Here is a 23,296-nt window from a genome sequence, read left to right as displayed (position 1 = left end):
AGAGAAACAGCAGTACAGAGAGAGGAAGTAGAGTGAATGGAAGGTTCCTATAAGATAGCAGAAATAACAGTATCCTCTTGTGCTGATGGTAATAATCCATCAAAGAGGCAGAATTAATAATGCAGGAAGCAAGGAGGAGCAGTCTTGAAGGTGACATGAGAGAAAATGGGATTTAATATACAAGTGAAGGGATTGGCTTTAGATAATAGCATGGGTAATTAATCATATCAGAAAGGTAAAATATATGGATACAAATGCTGATAACAGGGTTGATGAGGTGGAAGATTTCTGCTCTTTGCTTCAACCTCATTAGTGAAATAGGAAGTAAGGTCATTAATTGAGATTGGGAATGAAGAAGGTGTTAGAGGTTTGAAGAAAGGTGAGAAGGTGTGAAATAGTCTTGTGAATCTAGCAGATTGAGAGGGAGAATGGTTTGCTGTTCAGTGTTAGGGTTTAATGAGGAATGTGGTCATGAATTTAAAATGGAACATTGCGAGTTCTTTTATGTTCTTCTCTAGTTGTATTCACTTGCACAGGTACAGGTATAGAAATGATGGAAAGTTGAATTCAACCAGGACTGTGGTTTTGCCCTGCAACTAAGAAGGTAGAGAGCAACAAGAGAATTGGGAATGTATGTGTGAGAGTGGCTCTATTGATTAACAATGGAAATGAAACTGGATAAAGAGGAAAAAGTGACATCAAGGAACTAGGGATTATGAAATAGTGATAGAATCAATGTATTGGAGGTTCTTGTGAGTTGGAAAAGTTATTTGAATTTGAGTATAAGAGGGTGTGAGCTGGAAAGGGGTGTTGCTCAGAGAGAACCATGTGTGAAATTGGGGTTGTGGAGAGTTTGCAGCTAATAATAATGACAAAATCTGGCTATGCACATGGTAGTAACTGAGGTAAATAGAGAACATCATTAGAGGAGAGAAATTAAAAGAACCTAGAGGCCAAGTAGTTGGAAGAAACTTGTTCACTGCTAGGAATCGAAGCAAAAACATTGTCAAAGAGAGTTAGTGAACCAAGTGATTAAAATCACTTTAAAGGGAGTGATTTGAGTATTAGTAAATGACTAACAATAAGTGGTAATGGGGATATGATCTGTTGACTTGAGTTTTAGAGCCTGGAGTGGTGTATTCAGGGAGAATGATGTGAATGTGGTAATGAAGGACAAGAGGAATGGACAACTTCACTTCTAGGACCAATGGAACAAGGATTATCGCAAAAATATCAACCACCACATGAGAGGGGCACAGAGCAAACAGTGTCCTTGGGGAAGAATCAGGCTTCTACTAAGCAATAATGTGAGAAGAACATTTAAAGAAGAGATTAAAGATATAGAGGATTGTGCTAACATCAGACAATGAATTAATTTCAAAACTTCCTTGTGGTATATTATACAACTTAGTCTGCCTTCATATATGTAGTGCCCTGCATGGTATATGCTCAGATATTTTTGTGCTGAATGAGTCACTCTTGTCATTGTTTCAAATTGAATGGAAAAAATAGGAAACAAATAAAGATGAAAACTTTGTTTACCAGAAAATTAATTTAGTCTTATTATTTGAGCCTCCTTAGCTATAAAACAGGGTTACAACTTTTAATATATGGTGATAGTTTCCTATATAAATATTATTAATATTAAAGAGAGATGAACTCCTTGTAAATATATTGAGTAAACAAATAAAACACAAATAAAACACACCTCTTATTTCTCAAGCAGTACCTAAGATAAATTTAATAGTTAGTAAAGACACTGCAAGTAAGAGTAGGAGGATATAGGTTTCCCACTTAAGGAAGAAAGAACTGCTGCAGCTGAGAAGTGAGTCAGAGGGAATCTGTTGTCCAGGGTGATAGACCAGGACATGCTCATACAAGAATGACTTTGTGCCAACTCTGTATCCCCAAACAGGAAACCTAGATTTGAGATTGTCAGAACCAGAGAGTTCATTATGGCATTTGCCCTTCAGCTCCATGTGTCCTAAACTCTAATGATAATTATTAGCAGTATGAAAAATGGTAGGTTTCAAAGTTATCTGTAATATCTCATTTGACCTTCACAACTATGAATGACGGTTTTATGGATGAGGAAAGTACACATCAAAAAAGTGAAGTGACTTGCCCAAAGTTGCTGTTACTCCATAGGGGGGCTGGGACCAAACTATAGTCTGATTTCAGTCCAGCATTTTTTTAATCTCATCTCAGTGTAATGCTCTTCAAGCGCTTTCTCCTGGGTAGTGTGGAAAACTTGGCACGGTTTCCAGTGAGATTCCAGGACTCTACTCACACATTAACCAAAGCAGCTCTGTCCGTACGTGTTGAACTTCTGGTCTCTGATTTTGTTTGAAAGAAAGGATCTGTTGGTGAAAAAAATATTTGAAAATTACCATATTAATACATTTTATTCCTATGGCATAATATTGACTATATCTAGTAGTTACTCTCAGATGTTTCAGGTAGGGTGGGAAAAGTTTTTCCTTCTCCATCTGGAAGAGTACTTATGCGTTGCCTTCCTAGGTTTGAAGGGTAAGAATGGGGTCAGTAACAGTCAAATGGCCTGTACTTTAATTGGTTGGTATTTGTGTGAGACTAAATAGACACTTAACCACTGTCATTCCAAAAGAGAAAAGAAAATTCAAGAAGATAAAGAGGATCTGTGTTGTCATGGCAATAGTTTAACATTGTAATAATTAAAACTTCTCTTAACTGACTAGCTAAACTGTGACTTAAAACATGAACTATTTACTCTATAATTAGGGCACTGGCTTACTAGAACAAAAATGTTACTGCTTTTTGATTCTTGTTAGCTGCCCATTTAGATTCAGTGGCATAAGAAATAAATTATTGAATTTTTAGGGAGAGGATAGAAGCTTAAATTTTATTATGTTGAAAAGCATTAGGGAGGTGAAATTATGGATCAATTTATTTTAAAAAAGGAATTAATTTCTTGGGGGCTTTTTGCTCACAAAAATAAAAAAAATAATTTAAAATTGTTGCATAAGTGAAAGTGATTTTGGCAGAAATATTAGATTGTTTAGTAAAATATTCTAAATCTCTCAAGAATATTGAATGTATTAACTGGATTATACTAGACCTCTTTAATAATTCACAATGACACATACTACCTGTATTCCTTTCTAAATACTTATTATTTCTTAAATGCTTCCTGATGGTTCCCTGACCCTAATTTAAGCCTCTGATCTTGTATATCTGGAATAGATTCAGTATCAAAATACATTTCATAGCATGTTCAATGCATTAAAATGGGATCAATCTGAGGATCAATCTGGGAAAACAGATCACTTCAAGCTTTAAGTAACTTAGTAAAGACTTTTACATATATACTCACTTAGGTACTGAAACTAAAATATTGGGTCTTAAATTCAGTATAGTTTTAATTAGGAGCTTATTCCCTCATCTGAGATAAAGTTATCCTAGTTTGTTTCTTTATATAGAGATAATTTTTCAATTATGATCAAGTGGAAAAAGGTATAACAACAAGCATAAAGGATTTTGAAGTAAGTGCTGGAGAGACATTGAATTTAAGAGAGAGATGAAAGAAGGAAAGCCAAGCTGAAGGCTACTGTAGAAAGCAAAGTATGAGATGATGAGGATATGGACCAAATAGCAATGGAAATAGAGTAGAATGGACAATTATATGAGATGTCTCAAAGCAAAAAATCAACAGGACTTAGAAAATTAAGCAAATCCCATGAAATAAAGGAAAAGTGATTCAAACAAGCATAATGCAGGATTCCAAGCATAAGTGACTGACAAAAATGTTAGAGCTATTGTCAGAGATTGTGGAAGAGTGAACTGGTTTGAAAGCAAAATAGAGAAAATAATTAGTTTGCTTGAGTTTGGGGCAAAATTAGGACATTTGTTTAGAAATCCCCCTTCAAGACAAAGAGATATGGAACTAGGATTTTGTCTATCTGAGATATATCTAGGGAATCACCAGATTAAAGGTAGTAATTATAGCCCCAAAACTGATTATTAGTCTGATGGAGTGATTGAGAAGAGAAAAGAACAAGAGACCTGGAACCAGACCTTGAGGAAACACATAAGTTGACATAGCTCACGCTAGAAATCATGGAGAAACTATGAGAAGCAGATCTTAATGCAAGTCACATTTATGAGCCATTAGTAAGCTGATATACCTAATGTTCTGGAAATGTTGGAGAGATAAATAGTAACAGTGAGTATAGGAAATTCAGTTTGAATTTTAAGGACTATTATTTAGCCCCAAACTCTAAAATTCTACAGTCTTTTAATCCTTAAGAGTTTCTAAGCCCACTCCATGTTGGAAAAAGGAAAATGTACTCATTTTTTTCTGTCATAACTATATATTCTTTTGAAAAATACACATTCATCTAGTTATCTTAAGTATTAGAAATAACACAGCATAAGAATATGTGGACTTATGTTTTTTAATATTGTCATCACTAAAATGGGAAATTCATAAGACCAAAATATCCAGATGAAAAGAAATCAGCCATCTGAATGATCTGTTTACATAATGTTTACATCTAGATACACCCAGGTAACATCTTGTAGAATATTGAACTTTTTTGGTAATCATCTTTCTTTACAATTGTGTTTAAAAGTTTTGTGCTTATTATGGTACATAAAGATACCAAAAGCTCATAAAAATGTACATATGTGTGTTTTAGGTGTTTCTATAATTCTAGGAGAGTTTTTCTTTGAATATTGCATTCCTGGTTTTTCAAAAGTAACTCGTGTGTGTGTTTGTGTGTGTGTGTGTGTGTGTGTGTGTATCCATCTGTTTATTGCTGTAGATATAATGCTCCCATTATCCTGGGTGTGGGGTAGAGTTTATATGCCACTGTATATAACATTATCATCAAAATGATCTACTTAAAAGATTTTGTGTGTATGTGTGTGTGTACAGACATAATTCCTTCAGAAGACACCTACCAAGGCAAATGCAGATTTCCAGTGTTGATTTTGGCATGGGCACAGAACCCATTTTACAAAGAGGAGAAACAACAACCAGCATTGGGAGAATAAAACCAGAGCTCTACAAACAGAAATCAGTTGACTCTGAGGGCAACAAGAAAGAAGATGTCAAAACCTGTGGGAAGCTTAACTTCACCCTCCAGTATGATTATGAAAATGAACTTCTAGTTGTTAAAATTATCAAAGCCTTAGATCTCCCTGCTAAAGACTTCACAGGAACTTCTGACCCTTACGTGAAGATGTATCTTCTTCCAGATAGGAAAAAGAAATTTCAGACCCGTGTGCACAGAAAAACTTTAAATCCTGTGTTTGATGAAACTTTTCAGTTTCCTGTAGCATATGATCAACTAAGCAACCGAAAACTACATTTCGGTGTGTATGATTTTGACAGATTTTCTAGACATGACATGATTGGGGAAGTGATTTTTGATAATTTGTTTGAAGCCTCTGATCTCTCCAGGGAAGCCACAGTATGGAAAGATATTCATTGTGCTACCACAGTAAGTTATAATTCCACCAATGTATTCCTTTTTATTTGACCTGCAGTGATATATAAAAGTAATTTTTACCCACATTAGTTCTACAAATTAGGGAATTTATGTCCTAAAGACCTGCAAACAGAGTATGTGATTACATACATACATAATAATTCAGACACTTAACACTAGGTAACATTAGTGATTGTATAAATAAAATAATCTTTTCCTTCAACATCTAACCTTTGTTTCTACACTTCCTGTTTGGGGAAATTCATTACTTCACTGTATTGGACATTTCTGGTAATTTGCCAAAAATAGTAGGCTTTTTCTCTTGTAAAATATTTATCTGTAACCTATTATCAACACTCAATTTCCTCATAGTTATTATTGACTTTCATTATTTAAGATGATTTTGTTCCTCAGATTAAACCTAAAACATACTTTGATGCCACTGGAAACTCCTTGATTTGGTCTAAAACAGCCCATTCCTTCAGGAGATTTTGTGGAATTGATAAGATTATAGCATTTGAAATGCTGAATGATCAAGAAGTAATTGTTTACATTAGAACTTTTCCTTTTCATTACAAAATGTTTTTTCTGATTATAAAATAATTTAATATTGAAAATTTTAGAAACAGGGTAAAAAACATAAAATTAAATAATCCATAATGCCATGAATTATATGTAAAAACTTAGCATATTTCTTTCTACTTTTTTTTCTATGAATGTTTTAAAATAATTAAGATCAAACCAAGTTTAAATTTTTTTCACACTCACTTTTTTTGTGCTATATATGTTTTAGTACATGATGTTTAAATATATGATCCATTTTCCTAACCATTCTTTTATTGTTGGACATTTGAATTAGGCATAAATTTTGTTAGACTAAAAATTTGTTGTATTCTCTATACATAAATCTCTTTTTTATTCAAGATTATTTGTCCAGAATAGAATTGGAGAAACACAATTAGGGAACTGGTCTCTTTGGAGGTTAGATTGCTAAATTTTTTTCATTTATTAGTTTTTAAATGAAGGCATTTAATTTTTTACTACCAGGTTGTCTTAACATCTTTTGTCTAAGTTTTACCACAAATTATAAACTAGAAATGTTGAAATTTTGGACAGTGACAGGGCTTATTTAAAAAATAAGAAAACTTTTTAAAATTCAAAATAGCTCCTTTTGTATTTTCCCCTTATTAATGTTTTACTAAGTACAACCAGTATTTAGGTTATTAAATTTTCATTATTGGGTTTTTATTTCATTGTCTCCACTGTGACAATCTATTAGGGAACAAACTGATTATATTTCAAAGGCACATTGGGGCTCTTTTGATTTCATTTTTTTTTCACTTTATTACTTATATTCCTACAGGGATAAAAGTGGTGAAGAGTGAATTTTACTGTTTTAAATATATGACACCTTCTGTAGAATTCTACAAATGCAGATAATAATTAATTATTAGGTTATTTCTCTTGATTCGCCAATCTTATATTAGTCCTTCTTTTATTCATTCAACAAATATTTGCTGATTGCCTACTCTGTGTTTGATGTACTGTAAGTGCTAGGGTTGCAACAAACGTTACCATAAAAAACTATTTTGTTCATATATTTGGGTTCAGGTAAGTAACCCCTAAATGAAGTCTAAAAATTTACATAATTTTATAGGTGATTGACAGTGGATTATTTTTTTACATTCATAAGTTTTTGTATTCCATACTGGTCCTTAAAAAACAGTAAGAATCCCTTGTGGAAGCTTCAATTTTTGACTGCTAATAGAACATAAACTGGTTTTTTATGGTAAATATTAATGAATTCTTCAATTTTATTTTCAACTCTCCCATGTGCTTGAAGTATTAATTTTTTATTTCTGCTGTAAAAATTACCACAAATGTAGTGTCTTAAAATAACACAAGTTTATCACCTCATATTTCTGTAGGTTAGAAGTCCAACATAGGTCTTATTGGACTAAAATCAAGGTATTGGCAGGGCTCTGTTCCTTTCTGGAGCCTCTAAGGGTGGTCCATTTCCTTGCCTTTTCCAGATTCTAGCAGTCACGGGCATTCCTTGGTTTAGATTTAGCCCACGTGAGCAATCCAGGATAAGCTTCCCATCTCAAGGTTTATAATCTTAATTACATCTGCAAAGTCCTTTTTGCCATGTAGGTAGCATACTCAGGTCAGGATATTAGGAAGCAGCCATCTTTAGGGATGCCTTTATTCTGCCTACCACAGCATAGACATTTTCATTTCAGTATTCTGGATATGAAAGGAAGTATGCAGATAATAAAATGTATTATTAAATTATTCTAGTCAAATGACGTTTCTCTTTAACTGGAACACTGAGCCACACACTGTTCTAGATACTGTTTATGACTTTTTTGTTGCAAAGATAGTGATGAAACCTAAATTTCTTGACTACGGGACCAAAGTTCTCAATATACACTAGCATCATCTTTATGGTTAAAGTAGTATTTAATTAAAACTTCTCTTAAGCTTTTGAAAAATTATTAAACAATTTTATATTCTCAGATTAATAAAAATGAAAAAAATAATGTGAGTTGAAATTTGCTTAAGAAACTGTCTTTGCCTACTCACACATCTTTAATTTTAAGTAATTTCACACAGAAATTATAGAATGTTCTAGAAAGAAGGAGAAAGGAAAGAAAGTAATGTAGTCATATGCCCTCACTAAATACTTGTTGAATAAATAACTTAGCATATTTGCATATAAGGCCAAGTGAAAGAATGTATGTTAGTACAAATCTCCCAGAAGAAAAAAAGAACAGTGCAATGATGTACCTTTTGATATGCTTGGTTATATTTGTTGACATTAACTACTTTCTGTAGGCAAAAATTATTCAGTGTGTAGCACAATTTCATATGTAAAATAAACCAGAAATATTTTAAATTTATTGTTAAAAATCCTAAATGGTTGAAACAAGAGGCACGTATCATGTATTTATAATTTTATTACCAATAAATTATTTCTATGCAAGAGGGGTTAATATTTTTATCAGGAATTAGCAGTTTTTTTTAAAATTTCAGGTTGAATGAAAAGAAAACAATAAAGGCATGTCTTTATTCTGTGCAAAAAATTAGTTTTCACTTTAGAGCTGTATATTACAAATATGGCAAGCCAGTCAGCTCTTCAACTAACATAAATATCTTCAACATAGGGAAAAATCACATTGGAGGACAGTGTGTACCCTATGCCTCTACTTCTGTAATGGGAAAGAGAAACATATATTCATATTCAGTTATATATACAAAAAAAGTTCTATATGAGGAGACACAAGAATTTAATAATAGTTGCTAACCTATTGGCAAAAATAGTAGAAGCTGGATGAATATGGAGAAGGAATGATTTGCAACATATTCCTTTATATACATTTTAAGCTTAAACTATGCGAGAATAATATTATTCAGATTTTAATTAACATTTTTTCAAAAAGTTCTGTATAATAACGACTAATGTATTTTGAATATATAAATGTAGTTTTCTTATACACACTCAAGAATCCATTGAAAGTTTACATAGATAAGGAAAAGCTTTCCTTCTTATGAACAGAACCACTTCATTTTGCATATTTATTTATTTACTCATCTATTCAAATAACATTTTTTTCAGCACCAGCTATGTTCTAGACACTTAGGAATTCTCAAGGGAGGAAGTTGTGTGTGTGTGTGTGTGTGTGTGTGTGTGTGTGTGTGTGTAACCACATTGACTTGGTTTATAGCTATAAAATGCTTGAATCTATTATCTTCTAACTAAGGGTCTATCAAATATTATTTTTTTGAATATTTCTGTTTTGTAAAGTTCATTTATACTATTTTTTAGATCCCACTTATCAGTGAAAGCATATAATATTTGTCTTTCTCTGTGTGACTTACTCCATTTAGTATGACAATCTCTTTATTTCATTCTTTATTATGGCTAAGTATTATTCCTATTTCACTATATGTGTATATATGTGTGTGTGTATATCTATCTATCTATCTATCTATCTATATATATATATATATATCACATCTTCTTTATGCATTCATCTGTTGATGGATATTTAGGTTGCTTCCATGTCTTGGCTGTTGTAAATAGTGCCACTACAAACATTGAGGTGCATGTATCTCTTCAAATTAGAGCTTTCCTCTTTTCTGGATTTATGCCCAGGAGTGAGATTGCTGGATCATATGGTGCCTCTATTTTTAGTTTTTTAAGGAAACTCCATACTGTTTTCCATAGTGGCTGCACCAATTTACATTCCCACCAACAGTGTAGGAGGATTCCCTTTTCTCCACACCTTAGCCAGCATTTGTTTGTAGACATTTTAATAATGGCCATTCTGACTGATGTGACATGATACCTCATTGTAGTTTTGATTTGCATTTCTCTGATAATTAGCGATATTGAGCATCTTTTCACATGCCTATTGTCTTCTTTTTTTTTTTAATCTTTATTGGAGTATAATTGCTTTACAATGGTGTGTTAGTTTCTGCTTTACAACAAAATGAATCAGTTATACATATACATATGTTCCCATATCTCTTCCCTCTTGCCTCTCCCTCCCTCCCACCCTCCCTATCCCACTCCTCCAGGCGGTCACAAAGCACCGAGCTGATCTCCCTGTGCTATGCGGCTGCTTCCCACTAGCTATCTACCTTACGTTTGGTAGTGTATATATGTACATGCCTCTCTCTTGCTTTGTCACAGCTCACCCTTCCCCCTCCCCATATGCTCAAGTCCATTCTCTAGTAGGTCTGTGTCTTTATTCCTGTTTTACCCCTAGGTTCTTCATGACATTTTTTTCCCTTAAATTCCATATATATGTGTTAGCATACGGTATTTGTCTCTCTCTTTCTGACTTACTTCACTCTGTACGACAGACTCTAGGTCTATCCACCTCATTACAAATAGCTCAATTTCATCTCTTTTTATGGCTGAGTAATATTCCATTGTATATATGTGCCACATCTTCTTTATCCATTCATCCGATGATGGACACTTAGGTTGTTTCCATCTCCGGGCTATTGTAGATAGAGCTGCAGTGAACATTTTGGTACATGACTCTTTTTGAATTATGGTTTTCTCAGGGTATATGTCCAGTAGTGGGATTGCTGGGTCATATGGTAGTTCTATTTGTAGTTTTTTAAGGAACCTCCATACTGTTCTCCATAGTGGAGACCATGCCTATTGTCTTCTTTGTATATCTTCTTTGGAGAAATATCTATTTAGGTCTCCTGCCCATTTTTTGAGTGGGTTTTTTTTTGTTTTGTTTTGTTTTTGAGTTGTATGAGCTGTTTGTATATTTTGGAAATTAAGCCCTTGTCAGTTGCATCTTTGCAAATATTTTCTCCCAGTACGTAGGTTGTCTTTTCATTTTGTTTATAGTTTCCTTTGCTGTGCAAAAGCTTATAAGTTTGCTTAGGTCCCATTTGTTTATTTTTGCTTTTATTTCTATTGCATTGGGAGACTGACCTAAGAAAACATTGCTACAACTTATGTCAGAGAATGTTTTGCCTATGTTCTTTTCTAGGAGTTTTATGGTGTCATGTCTTATATTTAAGTCTTTGAGCCATTTTGAGTTCATTTTTGTGTATGATGTGGGGGAGTGTTCTAATTTCACTGATTTACATGGGGTTGTCCAGCTTTCCCAATACCATTTGCTGAAGAGACTGTCTTTTCTCCACTGTATATTCTTGCCTCCTTTGTTGAAGATTGACTGTAGGCATGTGGATTTATTTCTGGCTCTCTATTCTGTTCCATTGATCTTTGTCTTTTTTTGTGTGCCAATACCATGCTGTTCTGATTACTGTAGCTTTGTAGTATTGTCTGAAGTCTGGAAGGGTTATGCCTCCAGCTTTGTTATTTTTCCTCAACATTGCTTTGGAAATTCTAGGTCTTTTGTGGTTCCATATAAATTTTGCGGTTATTTGTCCCTCCCTTCCGGCAACCACCAGTTTGTTCTTTGTATCTGTGAGTATATTTCTGTTTTGTTGTGTTTGTTTTGTTTTTTAGATTCCACATATGAGTGAAATTACATGGTATTGGTATTTCTCTTTCTGATTTATTTCACTTAGCATAATACCCTCAAGTTCTATCCATATTATTGCAAATGACAAGATTTTATTCTTTTTCTATGACTGAGTAGTATTCCATTGTATACATATATACCACATCTTCTTTATCCATTTATCTATCAATGAAAACAGGTGGCTTCCATATCTTGGCCACTGTAAATAATGCTGCAATGAACATAGAGTTGCATATATATTTTCAAAAGAGTGTTTTTGTTTTCTTCAGATAAATACCCAGTAGTGTAATTGCTGGCCCATATGGTAGTTCTATTTTTTCATTTTTTAAAGGAACCTCCACACTGTTTTCTATAGTGGTTGCACCAAGTTACAGTTTCCACCAGCATTGTATTCTCTTTTCTTCACGTCCTCACCAAAAATTTTTTTCTTGTCTTTTGATAATTGCCATTCTGACAGGTGTGAGGTGGTATCTCATTGTGGTTTTTGACTTGCATTTCCCTAATGATTAGTGATTTTGAACACCTTTACATGTGTTTATTGGCCATCAGTATGTTTTCGTTTGAAAAATGTCTATTCATGTCCTCTTCCCAATTTTTAATCAGGTTGTTTGCTTTTTCAATGTTGAGTTGTATGAGTTCTTTGTATATTTTGGCTATTAACCCCTTTTCATATATATGATTTGCAGATATCTTCTCCCACTCAGTAGGCAGCCTTTTTGTTTTGTTGATAGTTTCCTTCCCTGTGCAAAAGCTTTTTTAGTTTGATCTAGTCCCATTGGTTTAATTATGCTTTTGGTTTCCTTGCCTGAGGAGACACATCCAAAAAAATATTGCTAAACCAATATCAAAGAAGTTACTGCCTGTTTTCTTTTAGGAATTGTATGGTTTTGTTTCTTACATTTAGGTCTTTAATCCATTTGGAGTTTATTTCTTTATATGGTGTGATCACCATATAAAGAATCAATTTGATTCTTTTGAATGTAGCTGTCCAGGTTTCCAACAACATTTATTGAAGAAGCTTTATCTCATTGTATTTTCTTGCCTCCTTTGATGTAGATTAATTGCCTAGCTAAGTGTGAGTTCATTTCTGAGCTCTCTATTCTGTTCCATTGATTGTTTTTGTGCCAGCACCATACAGTTTTGATTACTGTAGCTTTGTAGAATAGTTTGAAGTCAGGGAGCATGATACCTCCAGCTTTGTTCTTCTTTCCCAAAATTGCTTTGGCTATTCAAGGTTTTTTGTGGTTCCATAAAAATTTTAGTGTTATTAGTCCTAGTTCTGTAAAAAATGCCATTGGTATTTTCATAGGTATTGCACTGAGTCTGTAGATTGCTTTGGGTAGTATGGAAATTTTAATTGTATTGATTCATCCAATTCATGAACACAGTATATTTTTCCATTTATTTGTATTGTCTGCAATTTCTTTCCTCAAAGTCTTGGAGTTTTCAGAGTAAAGACCTTTCACCTTCTTGGTTAAATTTATTCCTAGATATTTTATCCTTTTGATGCAGTTTTAAATAGGATGCTTTTCTTTAGTTCTCTTTCTGACAGTTTGTTATTAGTGTATAAAATGCAACAGATTTCTGTATATTAGGGTTTTTTTTGCAGTACATGGGTCTCTCACTCTTGTGGCCTCTCCCATTGCAGAGCACAGGCTCTGGACACGCAGGCTCAGTGGCCATGGCTCATGGGCCCAGCCGCTCCGTGGCATGTGGGATCTTCCCGAACCAGGGCGCGAACCCGTGTCCCCTGCATTGGCAGGCGGACTCTCAACCACTGTGCCACAGGGAAGCCCCTGTATATTAGATTTTTATTCTTCAACATTACTGAATTCTTTTATTAGTCCTACTACTTTTTTGGTGGAGTCTTTGACATTATATATAGTGTCAGGTCATCTGAAAACAGTGACAGTTTTACTTCTTCCTTTCCAATTTGGATGACTTTTATTTCTTTTTCTTGACTAATTATTGTGGCTAGAAGTTCCAGTACTGTGTTGCATAAAAGTGGCAAGAATGGGCATCTTTGTCTTGTTCCTGATCTTAAAGCAAATGCTTTCAACTTTTCATCATTGAGTATGATATTAGCTATGGGTTTATCATATATGGCCTTTAGTATGTTGAGGCATACTCCTTCTAGGCCCACTTTGATGAGAGTTTTTGTCATAAATTAACTTTGAATTTTATCAAATGGTTTTTCAGCATCTATTGAGATGATCATATGATTTTTATCCTTTGTTTTGTTAATATGGTGTATCACATTGATTAATTTCTGTATATTGTACCATCCTTGCATCCCTGGAATGAATCCAACTTGATCATTCTCTATCTTTAACTTTTTCCATTTTAATTATAATATGCCTTGGTGTGGATATCTTTAGGTTCATCTTGTTTGGGACTGTCAGTGCTTCCTATACCTGGATGTGCACAGGTTAGGGAAGTTTTCAACCATTATTTCTTCAAATACATTTTCCGTCTCTTTGTCTGTCTCTCCTTTTTCTGGGAACTCTGTAAATGTTATAATGCTTGATTTTTATCCTAGAGGTAAGGTCTCCTAAACTCTCCTCATTTAAAAAAGAAAATCCTTTCTTCTATTTGCTGTTTTGATTGGGTGATTTTACTATTCTATCTTTTATATTGCTTGTTTTTCTTTGTCATATAATCTGCTGTTGATTTCCTTTAGTGTATTTTTATTTCATTTATTGTACTCTTCATTTCTGATTGATTCATTATTATATTTTCTAAGTCTTTGTGAAGTTCTCACTGAATTTTCCCATTCTTTTCCTGAGTTGGGTGGACATTCTTGTGACTGTTTCTATGAACTCTTTCAGTTAAATTACTTGTTCCCATTTCATCAGGGTTTTTTCTGGGGTTTTATTTTGTTCTTTTGTTTAGAACATATTCTTCTGTCTCCTCATTTTGTTTGACTTTAGTTTTTGTTTCTATGAATTAGGCAAAACAGCTAATTCTCTACAGTCTTGATGGAGTTGCCTGTGTGGCTGAATCTCCTGTGTATATTGCTTGTGCCTAGTGGCTTTGGTAGGCTGGCTGGAGTGGGAGCAGTCCAGGCCAAGTGTGGTTTCTGGGTAGTGCTGTGCCTGAGGCCAATTTGGTGGGGCACTGAAGCTGGTTCAGGTCAGTCTGGAGGGCAGTACTTTGGGAGTGCTACACTGGATGTCACCTTGGCAGGATGGCTGGTGCTGGTGCTGGAGTGGGTATGGGCTGGGAGGAGTCCCAGAGGGACTCAAACAATGGTGAGTCCCTGGTACCTCTGACCCCAGAGAGGGGTCCAATAGTGCCCTGCTCATTTGGCAGAATCTCTAGCATTAGTAAATGGATTTTCTTCTCATATAGTTTAGATGCTCTTTAATCTGCCATTTTTTTCACGGTATCCCAGAACAGGTGAGTATGTGCCTGGGCCCCTCAGCAATATCCCTCCCTACTGCAGGTTACTGCAGTGAGGGTGTGGTTCCCATAGATACCATGTCTCTGTCTTTCCTACCCATTTCTATATTGTCTTTCTATGTGCAGTAGCTGTTCAATCAGTCCTCAGGTCTTCTGGAGGAAATACTGTATATGTAAAGTGTAGATTCAGTATGTCTGTGGGAGAAGGTGAGCTTAGGGTCTTCTTACCCTGCCATTTTGCCCTTCACCCCGACACCTACTCAACTTTTTTTTTTTTTTTTTTTTTTTTGCGGTACACGGGCCTCTCACTGTTGTGGCCTCTCTCATTGCGGAGCACAGGCTCCAGACCCGCAGGCTCAGTGGCCATGGCTCACAGGCCCAGCCACTCCGCGGCATGTGGGATCTTCCCGGACCACGGCCCGAACCCGTGTCCCCTGCTTCGGCAGGTGGACCCCCAACCATTGCGCCACCAGGGAAGCCCCTACTCAACTTTTAACAACAGACTGTTAAAAGGGACTTTGTCTCACAAATATTTTGTTTTCAATAAATCACCAAAGCCTAAGTTCTTTAGTGACTAGACTTCACTTCCTCTTAACTACAGGCAGAGACAGAGACAGAGAAAGACAGAGAGAGATAGAGGCCCATGAATGGTAGACAAGCTACATGGCAATTGCACTCTTTACATTTAGAACAATGTAGGAACTTAAATTGGAAATTATGTAGATGCTATGAATATAGGCAAAAAAAAATCATCTTGCTTTTTAAACAACCTCAAATATTATGATTCAAAATTTAACTTTTAGATATGCATTAACTTTGAATTTTTGTTTTGTCCAGCAGAATGCTGTAATGAATATTACAGGAATGTAATACTTAAACTGCTAATAAAAGGCTAATATAATCATTGTTGCGGATTCTGGAACAAACTGACCATGGCTTTGCATCCTTGCTGTGTCATTTATCTGTATGTCTTTGAGCAAGTTACTAGATCTCTCTAAGTCTTAATTATCTTATCTGCAAAATGGGGATAATGAGAAGGTGAACCATAGTTTGTTGAATAGACTAAATAGGTGCCTAGCATAGAGCCAGACGTTTGCAAATGCTCAGTATACATTAGCAGCCAAGAAGTATAAACAGAATGATATCACTGGAATATGGTTTTGGTTGTTGTAGTTGACATATTAAACAGGAAAGAAGATCTTGGTGCTAAAAATGGCTATGTCCTATTATAATAGTGAAGATAGTTTTAGGTGGTATGCTTTTCTATTTAGGTCGGAAAGTTTTGTGTGAGAGATAATTTAAATCTATTTAGTTACTGTATGCTCTGCTTCAGTGAGTAGATACTATTTCTTCTTTTATGATATATATACTCACACTGATACCTAGCATGCCCCTCATCTCCCACCTGACTTGACTCTTCCTTTCCCACTGGGCATGTCTCCTCCTCTTTTTCCCCTCACCAACCTCTGCATGCACTTATAAAGTGTATCTTATGAAACCTCAAGATTTAATGACACTGGTTATCTTCCGTATGTTCCTTTCCAATATTCTTCACCCTGTTTGGTGCCTTAAGTGGCTGGCCTATTTGTCCGCAAACTCTGCTCTCTGAGTTCTGGCAAGAGCTGTTAGGACAGAAGGAGAATGACATTTGGTTATGTATTCTCTTTAGATCTTTCTCTGAGAGATTGCCTCAGGATGGCTATGTCCTTTATCTGAGGGTACCATTCCTCTCAAATTAGGCTATTCTTATTACCACTTCTTTCTGAATTCAAGTAAATGTCCCCACCCCCTTGCCCTTTCAGACGTAGGGGTCATTACCACCTCTACTCTTACCTGCACCAGGGCACCACACCATCTCTTGTGGTTTCCATACTTCCTGCTCACATCACTGTAGATGGGGCCATCATTAAGCCCTCTGGAATTACTCTAATTTGTGTGTGTCGTTTGTTTCTTCTTGTATCCTTGAATGATACCACAAAGAAAGGAAATGATTCCTGATTACAAACAGTTTAATTTCCTGTAACGTTCTTAGACCATGCCATGTGTCTAAGATGTTTCGTGTGTTTATTACCTTTAGGGAAGCTAAATTAGTCCATTAAATTCTTGATAATAAGACAAGGCCTTCAACCACAAAAAGAACCATTACATTGTTAAAATTTTCTAATCTTTTGTTTTTTTTAACATCATTATTGGAGTATAATTGCTTTACACTGTTGTATTAGTTTCTGCTGTATAAAAAAGTGAATCAGCTATATGTATACATATATCCCCATATCCCCTCCCTCTTGTGTCTCTCTCCCACCCTCCTTATCCCACCTTTCTAGGTGGTCACAAAGCATCAAGCTGATCTTGCCATGCAATGCAGCTGCTCCCCACTAGCTATCTATTTTACATTTAGTAGTGTATATATGTGAGTGCTTCTCTCTCACTTCGTCCCAGCTTACACATCCCCATCCCCATGTCATCAAGTCCATTCTCTAGGTCTGCGTCTTTATTCCTGTCCTGCCCCTAGGTTCTTCAGAACCATTTTATTTTTTCTTTAGATTCCATATATATGTGTTAGACTACAGTATTTGTTTTCCTCTTTCTGACTTACTTCACTCTGTATGATAGACTCTAGGTCCATCCACCTCACTACAAATAACTCAGTTCTGTTTCTTCTTATGGCTGAGTAATATTCCACTGTATATATGTGCCACATCTTCTTTTTCCATGCATCTATCAATGTACACGTAGGTTGCTTCCATGTCCTGGTTATTGTAAATAAAGCTACAATGAACATTGTGGTACATGTGTCTTTTTGAATTATGGTTTTCTCAGGGTATATGCCCAGTAGTGGGATTGCTGGGTCACATGGTAGTTCTATATTTAGTTTTTTAAAGAACCTCCATAGTGGCTGTATCAATTTACATTCCCACCAACAGTGCAAGAGTGTTCCCTTTTCTCCGCACCCTCTCCAGCATTTATTGTTTGTAGATTTTTGGATGATGGCCATTCTGATGGGTGTGAGGTGATACCTCATTACAGTTTTGATTTGCATTTCTAATGATTAGTGATGTTGAGTATCCTTTCTCATGTTGGCAATCTGTATATCTTCTTTGGAGAAATATCTATTTACTCTTCTGCCCATTTTTGGATTGGGTTCTTTGTATTTTTGATATTGAGCTGCATGAGCTGCTTGTATATTTTGGAGATTAATCCTTTGTCAGTTGCTTCATTTGCAAATATTTTCTCCCATTCTGAGGGTTGTCTTTTGGTCTTATTTATGGTTCCCTTTGCTGTGCAAAAGCTTGTAAGTTTCATTAGGTCCCATCTGTTTATTTTTGTTTTTATTTCCATTTCTCTAGGAGGTGGTTCAAAAAGGATCTTGCTGTGATTTATGTCATAGAGTGTTCTGCCTATGTTTTCCTCTAAGGTTTTGATAGTGTGTGGCCTTACATTGAGGTCTTTAAACCATTTTGAGTTTATTTTTGTGTATAGTGTTAGGGAGTGTTCTAATTTCATTCTTTTATATGTAGCTCTCCAGTTTTCCCAGCACCACTTATTGAAGAGGGTGTCTTTTCTCTATTGTATATTCTTGCCTCCTTTATCAAAGGTACGGTGGCCGTATGTGCATGGGTTTATCTCTGGGTTTTCTATTCTGTTCATTGATCTATATTTCTGTTTTTGTGCTAGTACCATACTTTCTTGATTATTGTAGCTTTAGAGGTTAGTCTGAAGTCAGGGAGCCTGATTCCTCCAGCTCCATTCTTCTTTCTCAAGATTCCTTTGGCTATTTGGGGTCTTTTGTGTTTCCATACAAATTGTAAAATTTTTTGTTCTAGTTCTGGGGAAAATGCCATTGGTAGTTTGACATGGATTGCACTGAATCTGTAGTTGGCTTTAAGTAGTATAGACATTTTCACAATATTGATTCTTCCAATCCAAGAACATGGTATTTCTCTCCATCTGTTTATATCATCTTTAATTTCTTTCATCAGTGTCTTATAGTTTTCTGCATACAGGTCTTTTGTCTCCTTAGGTAGGTTTTTTCCTAGGTATTTTATTCTTTTTGTTGCAATGGTAAATGGGAGTGTTTCCTTCATTTCTCTTTCAGATTTTTCATCATTAGTGTATAGGAATGCAAGAGATTTCTGTGCATTAATTTTGTATCCTGCTCTTTTACCAAACTCATTGGTTAGCTCTAGTAGTTTTCTGGTAGCATCTTTAGGATTCTCTCTATATAGTATCATGTCATCTGCAAACAGTGACAGCTTTACTTCTTTTCCGATTTGCATTCCTTTTATTTCTTTTTCTTCTCTGATTGCTGTGGCTAAAACTTCCAAAACTATGTTTAATAATAGGGGTGAGAGTGGGCATCTTTTTCTTGTTCCTGATCTTAGAGGAAATGTTTGCCGTTTTTCACCATTGAGAATGATGTTGGCTGTCGGTTTGTCATATATGGCCTTTATTATGTTGAGGTAAATTTCCTGTATGCCTACTTTCTGGAGGGTTTTTATTATAAATGGGTGTTGAATTTTGTCAAAAGTTTTATCTGCATCTATTGAGATTATCATATGGTTTCTATCCTTCAGTTTGTTAATATGGTGTACCATATTGAATGATTTGCATATATTGAAGAATCCTTGCATTCCTGGGGAAAAAAAACAATTGATCATGGTGTATGATCCTGTTAATGTGCTGTTGGATGCTGTTTGCTAGTATTTTGTTGAGAATTTTTGCATCTATGTTAATGAGTAATATTGGGCTATAGTTTTGTGTGTGTGTGTGACATCTTTGTCTGGTTTTGGCATCAGGGTGTTCGCAGAATGAGTTTGGGAGTGTTCCTCCCTCTGCTATATTTTGGAAGAATTTGAGAAGAATAGGTCATTGCTGTTCTCTAAATGTTTGATAGAATTCACCCGTGAAGCCATCTGGTCCTCAGCTTTTGTTTGTTGGACGATTTTCATCACAGTTTCAATTTCAGTGCTTGGGTTTGGTCTGTTTGTATTTTCTACTTATTCCTGGTTCAGTCTTGAAAGGTTGTGCTTTTCTAAGAATTTGTCCATTTCTTCCACGTTGTCCATTTTATTGGCATAGAGTTGCTTGTAGTAATCTCTCATGATCCTTTGTATTTCTGTAGTGTCAGCTGTTATTTCTTTTTCATTTCTAATTTTATTGATTTGCGTCTTCTCCCTTTTTTTCTTAATGAGTGTGGCTAACGGTTTATCAGTTTTTGTTTATCTTCTCAAAGAACCAGATTTTAGTTTTATTGATCTTTGTTATCGTTCCCTTCATTTCTTTTTCATTTATTTCTGATCTGATCTTTGTGTTTTCTTTCCTTCTGCTAACTTGGGGTTATTTTTGTTCTTTCCTTAATTGCTTTAGGTGTAAGGTTAGGTTGTTTATTTGAGATGTTTCTTGTTTCTTGAGGTAGGATTGTATTGCCATAAACTTCCCTTTTAGAACAGCTTTTTCTGCATCCCATAGGTATTGGGTTGTTGTGTTTTCATTGTCATTTGTTTCTAGGTATTTTTTGATTTTCTCTTTGATTTCTTCAGTGATTTTTTGGTTATTTAGTAGTGTATTGTTTAGCCTCTATGTGTTTGTATTTTTAACAGATTTTTTCCCTGTAATTTAAATCTAGTCTCATAGCGTTGTGGTCGGAAAAGATACTTGATACGATTTCAATTTTCTTAAATTTACCAAGGCTTGATTTGTGACCCAAGATATGGTCTGTCCTGGAGAGTGTTCCATGAGCACTTGAAAAGAAAGTGTAATCTGCTGTTTTTGGATGGAATGTCCTATAAATATCAATGAAGTCCATCTTGTTTAATGTATCATTTAAAGCTTGTGTTTCCTTATTTATTTTCATTTTAGATGATCTGTCCATTGGTGAAAGTGGGGTGTTAAAGTCCCCTACTATGATTGTGTCACTGTCAATTTACCCTTTTATGGCTGTTCATATTTGCCTTATGTATTGAGGTGCTCCTATGTTGGGTGCATAAATATTTACAATTGTTATATCTTCTTCTTGGATTGATCCCTTGATCATTATGTAGTGTCATTTTTCTCTTGTAATAGTCTTTATTTTAAAGTCTATTTTGTCCAATATGAGAATTGCTACTCCAGCTTTCTTTTGATTTCCATTCGCATGGAATATCATTTTCCATCCCCTCATTTTCAGTCTGTATGTGTCCCTAGCTCTGAAGTGGGTCCCTTGTAGACAATATATATATATACAGGTCTTGTTTTTGTATCCACTCAGTCAGTGTAAATCTTTTGGTTGGAGCATTTAATCCATTTATGTTTAAGGTAGTTACCAATATGTATGTTCCTATTACCATTTTCTTAATTGTTGTGGGTTTATTATTGTAGGTCTTTTCCTTCTCTTGTCCTTCCTGCCTAGAGAAGTTCCTTTAGCATTTTTTGTAAAGCTGGTTTGGTGGTGCTGAATTCTCTTAACTTTTGCTTGTCTGTAAAATTTTAATTTCTCTATAGAATCTGAATGAGATACTTGCTCTGTAAAGTAATCTTGGTTTTACCCTTTCATCACTTTAAACGTGTCCTGCCACTCCCTTCTGGCTTGCAAAGTTTCTGCTGAAAGATCAGCTGTTAACCTCAGGGGGATTCCCTTGTATGTTATTTGTTGCTTCTCCCTTGCTGGTTTTAATATTTTTTCTTTGTATAGAAGTTTTGATACTTTCATTAATATATGTCTTGGCATGTTTTTCCTTGTATTTATGCTGTATGGGACTCTCTGCTTTTCCTGGACTTGATTGTCTATTTCCTCTCCCATATTAGGGAAGTTTTCAACTATAATCTCTTTAAATATTTTCTCAGACCCTTTTTTTTCTCTTCTTCTTCTGGGGCCCCTATAATTTGATGTTGGTGCATTTAATGTTGTCCCAGAGGTCTCTGAGACTGTCCTTAATTCTCTTCATTCTTTTTTCTTTATTGTGTTCTGCAGTAGTTATTTCCACTATTTTATCTTCCAGGTCACTTATCCGTTCTTCTGCTCAGTTATTTTGCTGTGGATTCTTTCTGGAGAATTTTTAATTTCATTTATTGTGTGGTTCATCATTATTTGTTTGCTCTTTAGTTCTTCTAGGTCCTTGTTAAATGTTTCTTTTATTTTCTTCATTCTCTTTCCAAGATTCTGGATCAACTTTACTATTATTACTCTGAATTCTTTTTCAGGTAGACTGCCTATTTCTTCTTCTATTGTTTGGTCTGGTGGGTTTTTACCTTGCTCCTTCATGTTCTGTGTGTTTCTCTGTCTTCTCATTTTGCTTAACTTACTGTGTTTGTGGTCCCCTTTTCACAGGCTGCAGGTTCGTAGTTCCATTGTTTTTGGTGTCTGCCCCTAATGGGTGATTTTGGTTCAGTGGGTTTTGTCGGCCTCCTGGTAGGGGTTACTGCCTGTGTTCTGGTGGGTGGGGCTGGATCTTGTCTGTCTGGTGAGCAGGGCTGCATCTTGTGGTATATTTTGGGGTGTCTGTGGACTTATTATGATTTTAGGCAGCCTCTCTGCTAATGGGTGGGGTTGTGTTCCTGTCTTGCTAGTTGTTTGGCATGGGCCATCCAGCACTGGAGCTTGCTGGCCATTGGGTGGAGCTGGGTCTTAGCGCTGAGATGGAGATATCTGGGAGAGCTCTCGCCAGTTGATATTATGTGGGGCTGGGAAGTCTCTAGTGGTCCAGTGTCCTTAACTCAGCTCTCCCGCCTTAGAGGCTCAGGCCTGACACCAGGCTGGAGCACGAAGATCCTGTCAGCCACACGGTTGCTGGCCTTGGAGAGTCTCCTAGGGAAGAAAGCGACTGCTGCAGTTCACCCTGGGTACATAGACACCAGCAGCGGCCATTCCTAAGATCTGATTCTACTGTGAGGAAGGCGGTGCTGGCAGGCACCCTAACATTTTCTAATCTTTTTTACACAGAGAATTTCCAAGGGCTTCCTTACACTGGAATTTCACATTTCATCGCAACTGAATTTCTGCCTTTTAAAAATCAATATTTCAGTGTTAATAATAATCGTTTATTTAGAATAGTCTAAAACTTGCCCCAATTTATGATAATTTTATAGGTCTCAAAACATATATTTGTGCATCCAGTTTCTTTAGAAATATAACCTAGAAACACTTAAAATGCTCTACACATCCCTATTTTTTAAGTAGAAGCTACTGAATATAATTTAACCTTTCCTTGTTAGTGGTGATCTTTGTGACCATTAATTGTGATAGTAAATTTAAAAAGCAGATTTTAATTTTTGTCCATTGTTCTTCTATTACACTATTTTCTCTCCATATAAGTATATGTGCTTCCTGCATTCCTTACTTCTCCAATTTTGTTAATTTTAGGTTGTATAATAAAATATCTAAGTTGGAAGAATTATATATAAGTAAAATCAATATGTGTTAAATAA

General features: G+C 35.4%; 1 protein-coding gene across 1 annotated transcript in view; it reads left to right on the top strand.

Moving 5' to 3' along the window:
• Positions 1-23,296, top strand: part of SYT10 (synaptotagmin 10) — a 77,318-nt gene that overhangs the window by 30,649 nt on the left and 23,373 nt on the right. The window contains exon 3 of the mRNA XM_029206121.1: positions 4,916-5,483. Coding sequence (XP_029061954.1) covers positions 4,916-5,483 — 568 coding nt within the window. The remainder of the gene's footprint in view (positions 1-4,915; positions 5,484-23,296) is intronic.

Source organism: Monodon monoceros, unplaced genomic scaffold (genome assembly GCF_005190385.1).
Source record: "Monodon monoceros isolate NGI ecotype Baffin Bay Population unplaced genomic scaffold, NGI_Narwhal_1 Super_Scaffold_6, whole genome shotgun sequence".
Lineage (NCBI taxonomy): Eukaryota > Metazoa > Chordata > Mammalia > Artiodactyla > Monodontidae > Monodon > Monodon monoceros.
Note: the sequence above shows the minus strand (reverse complement) of the source record. Positions and strands in the feature narration are given on the sequence as shown.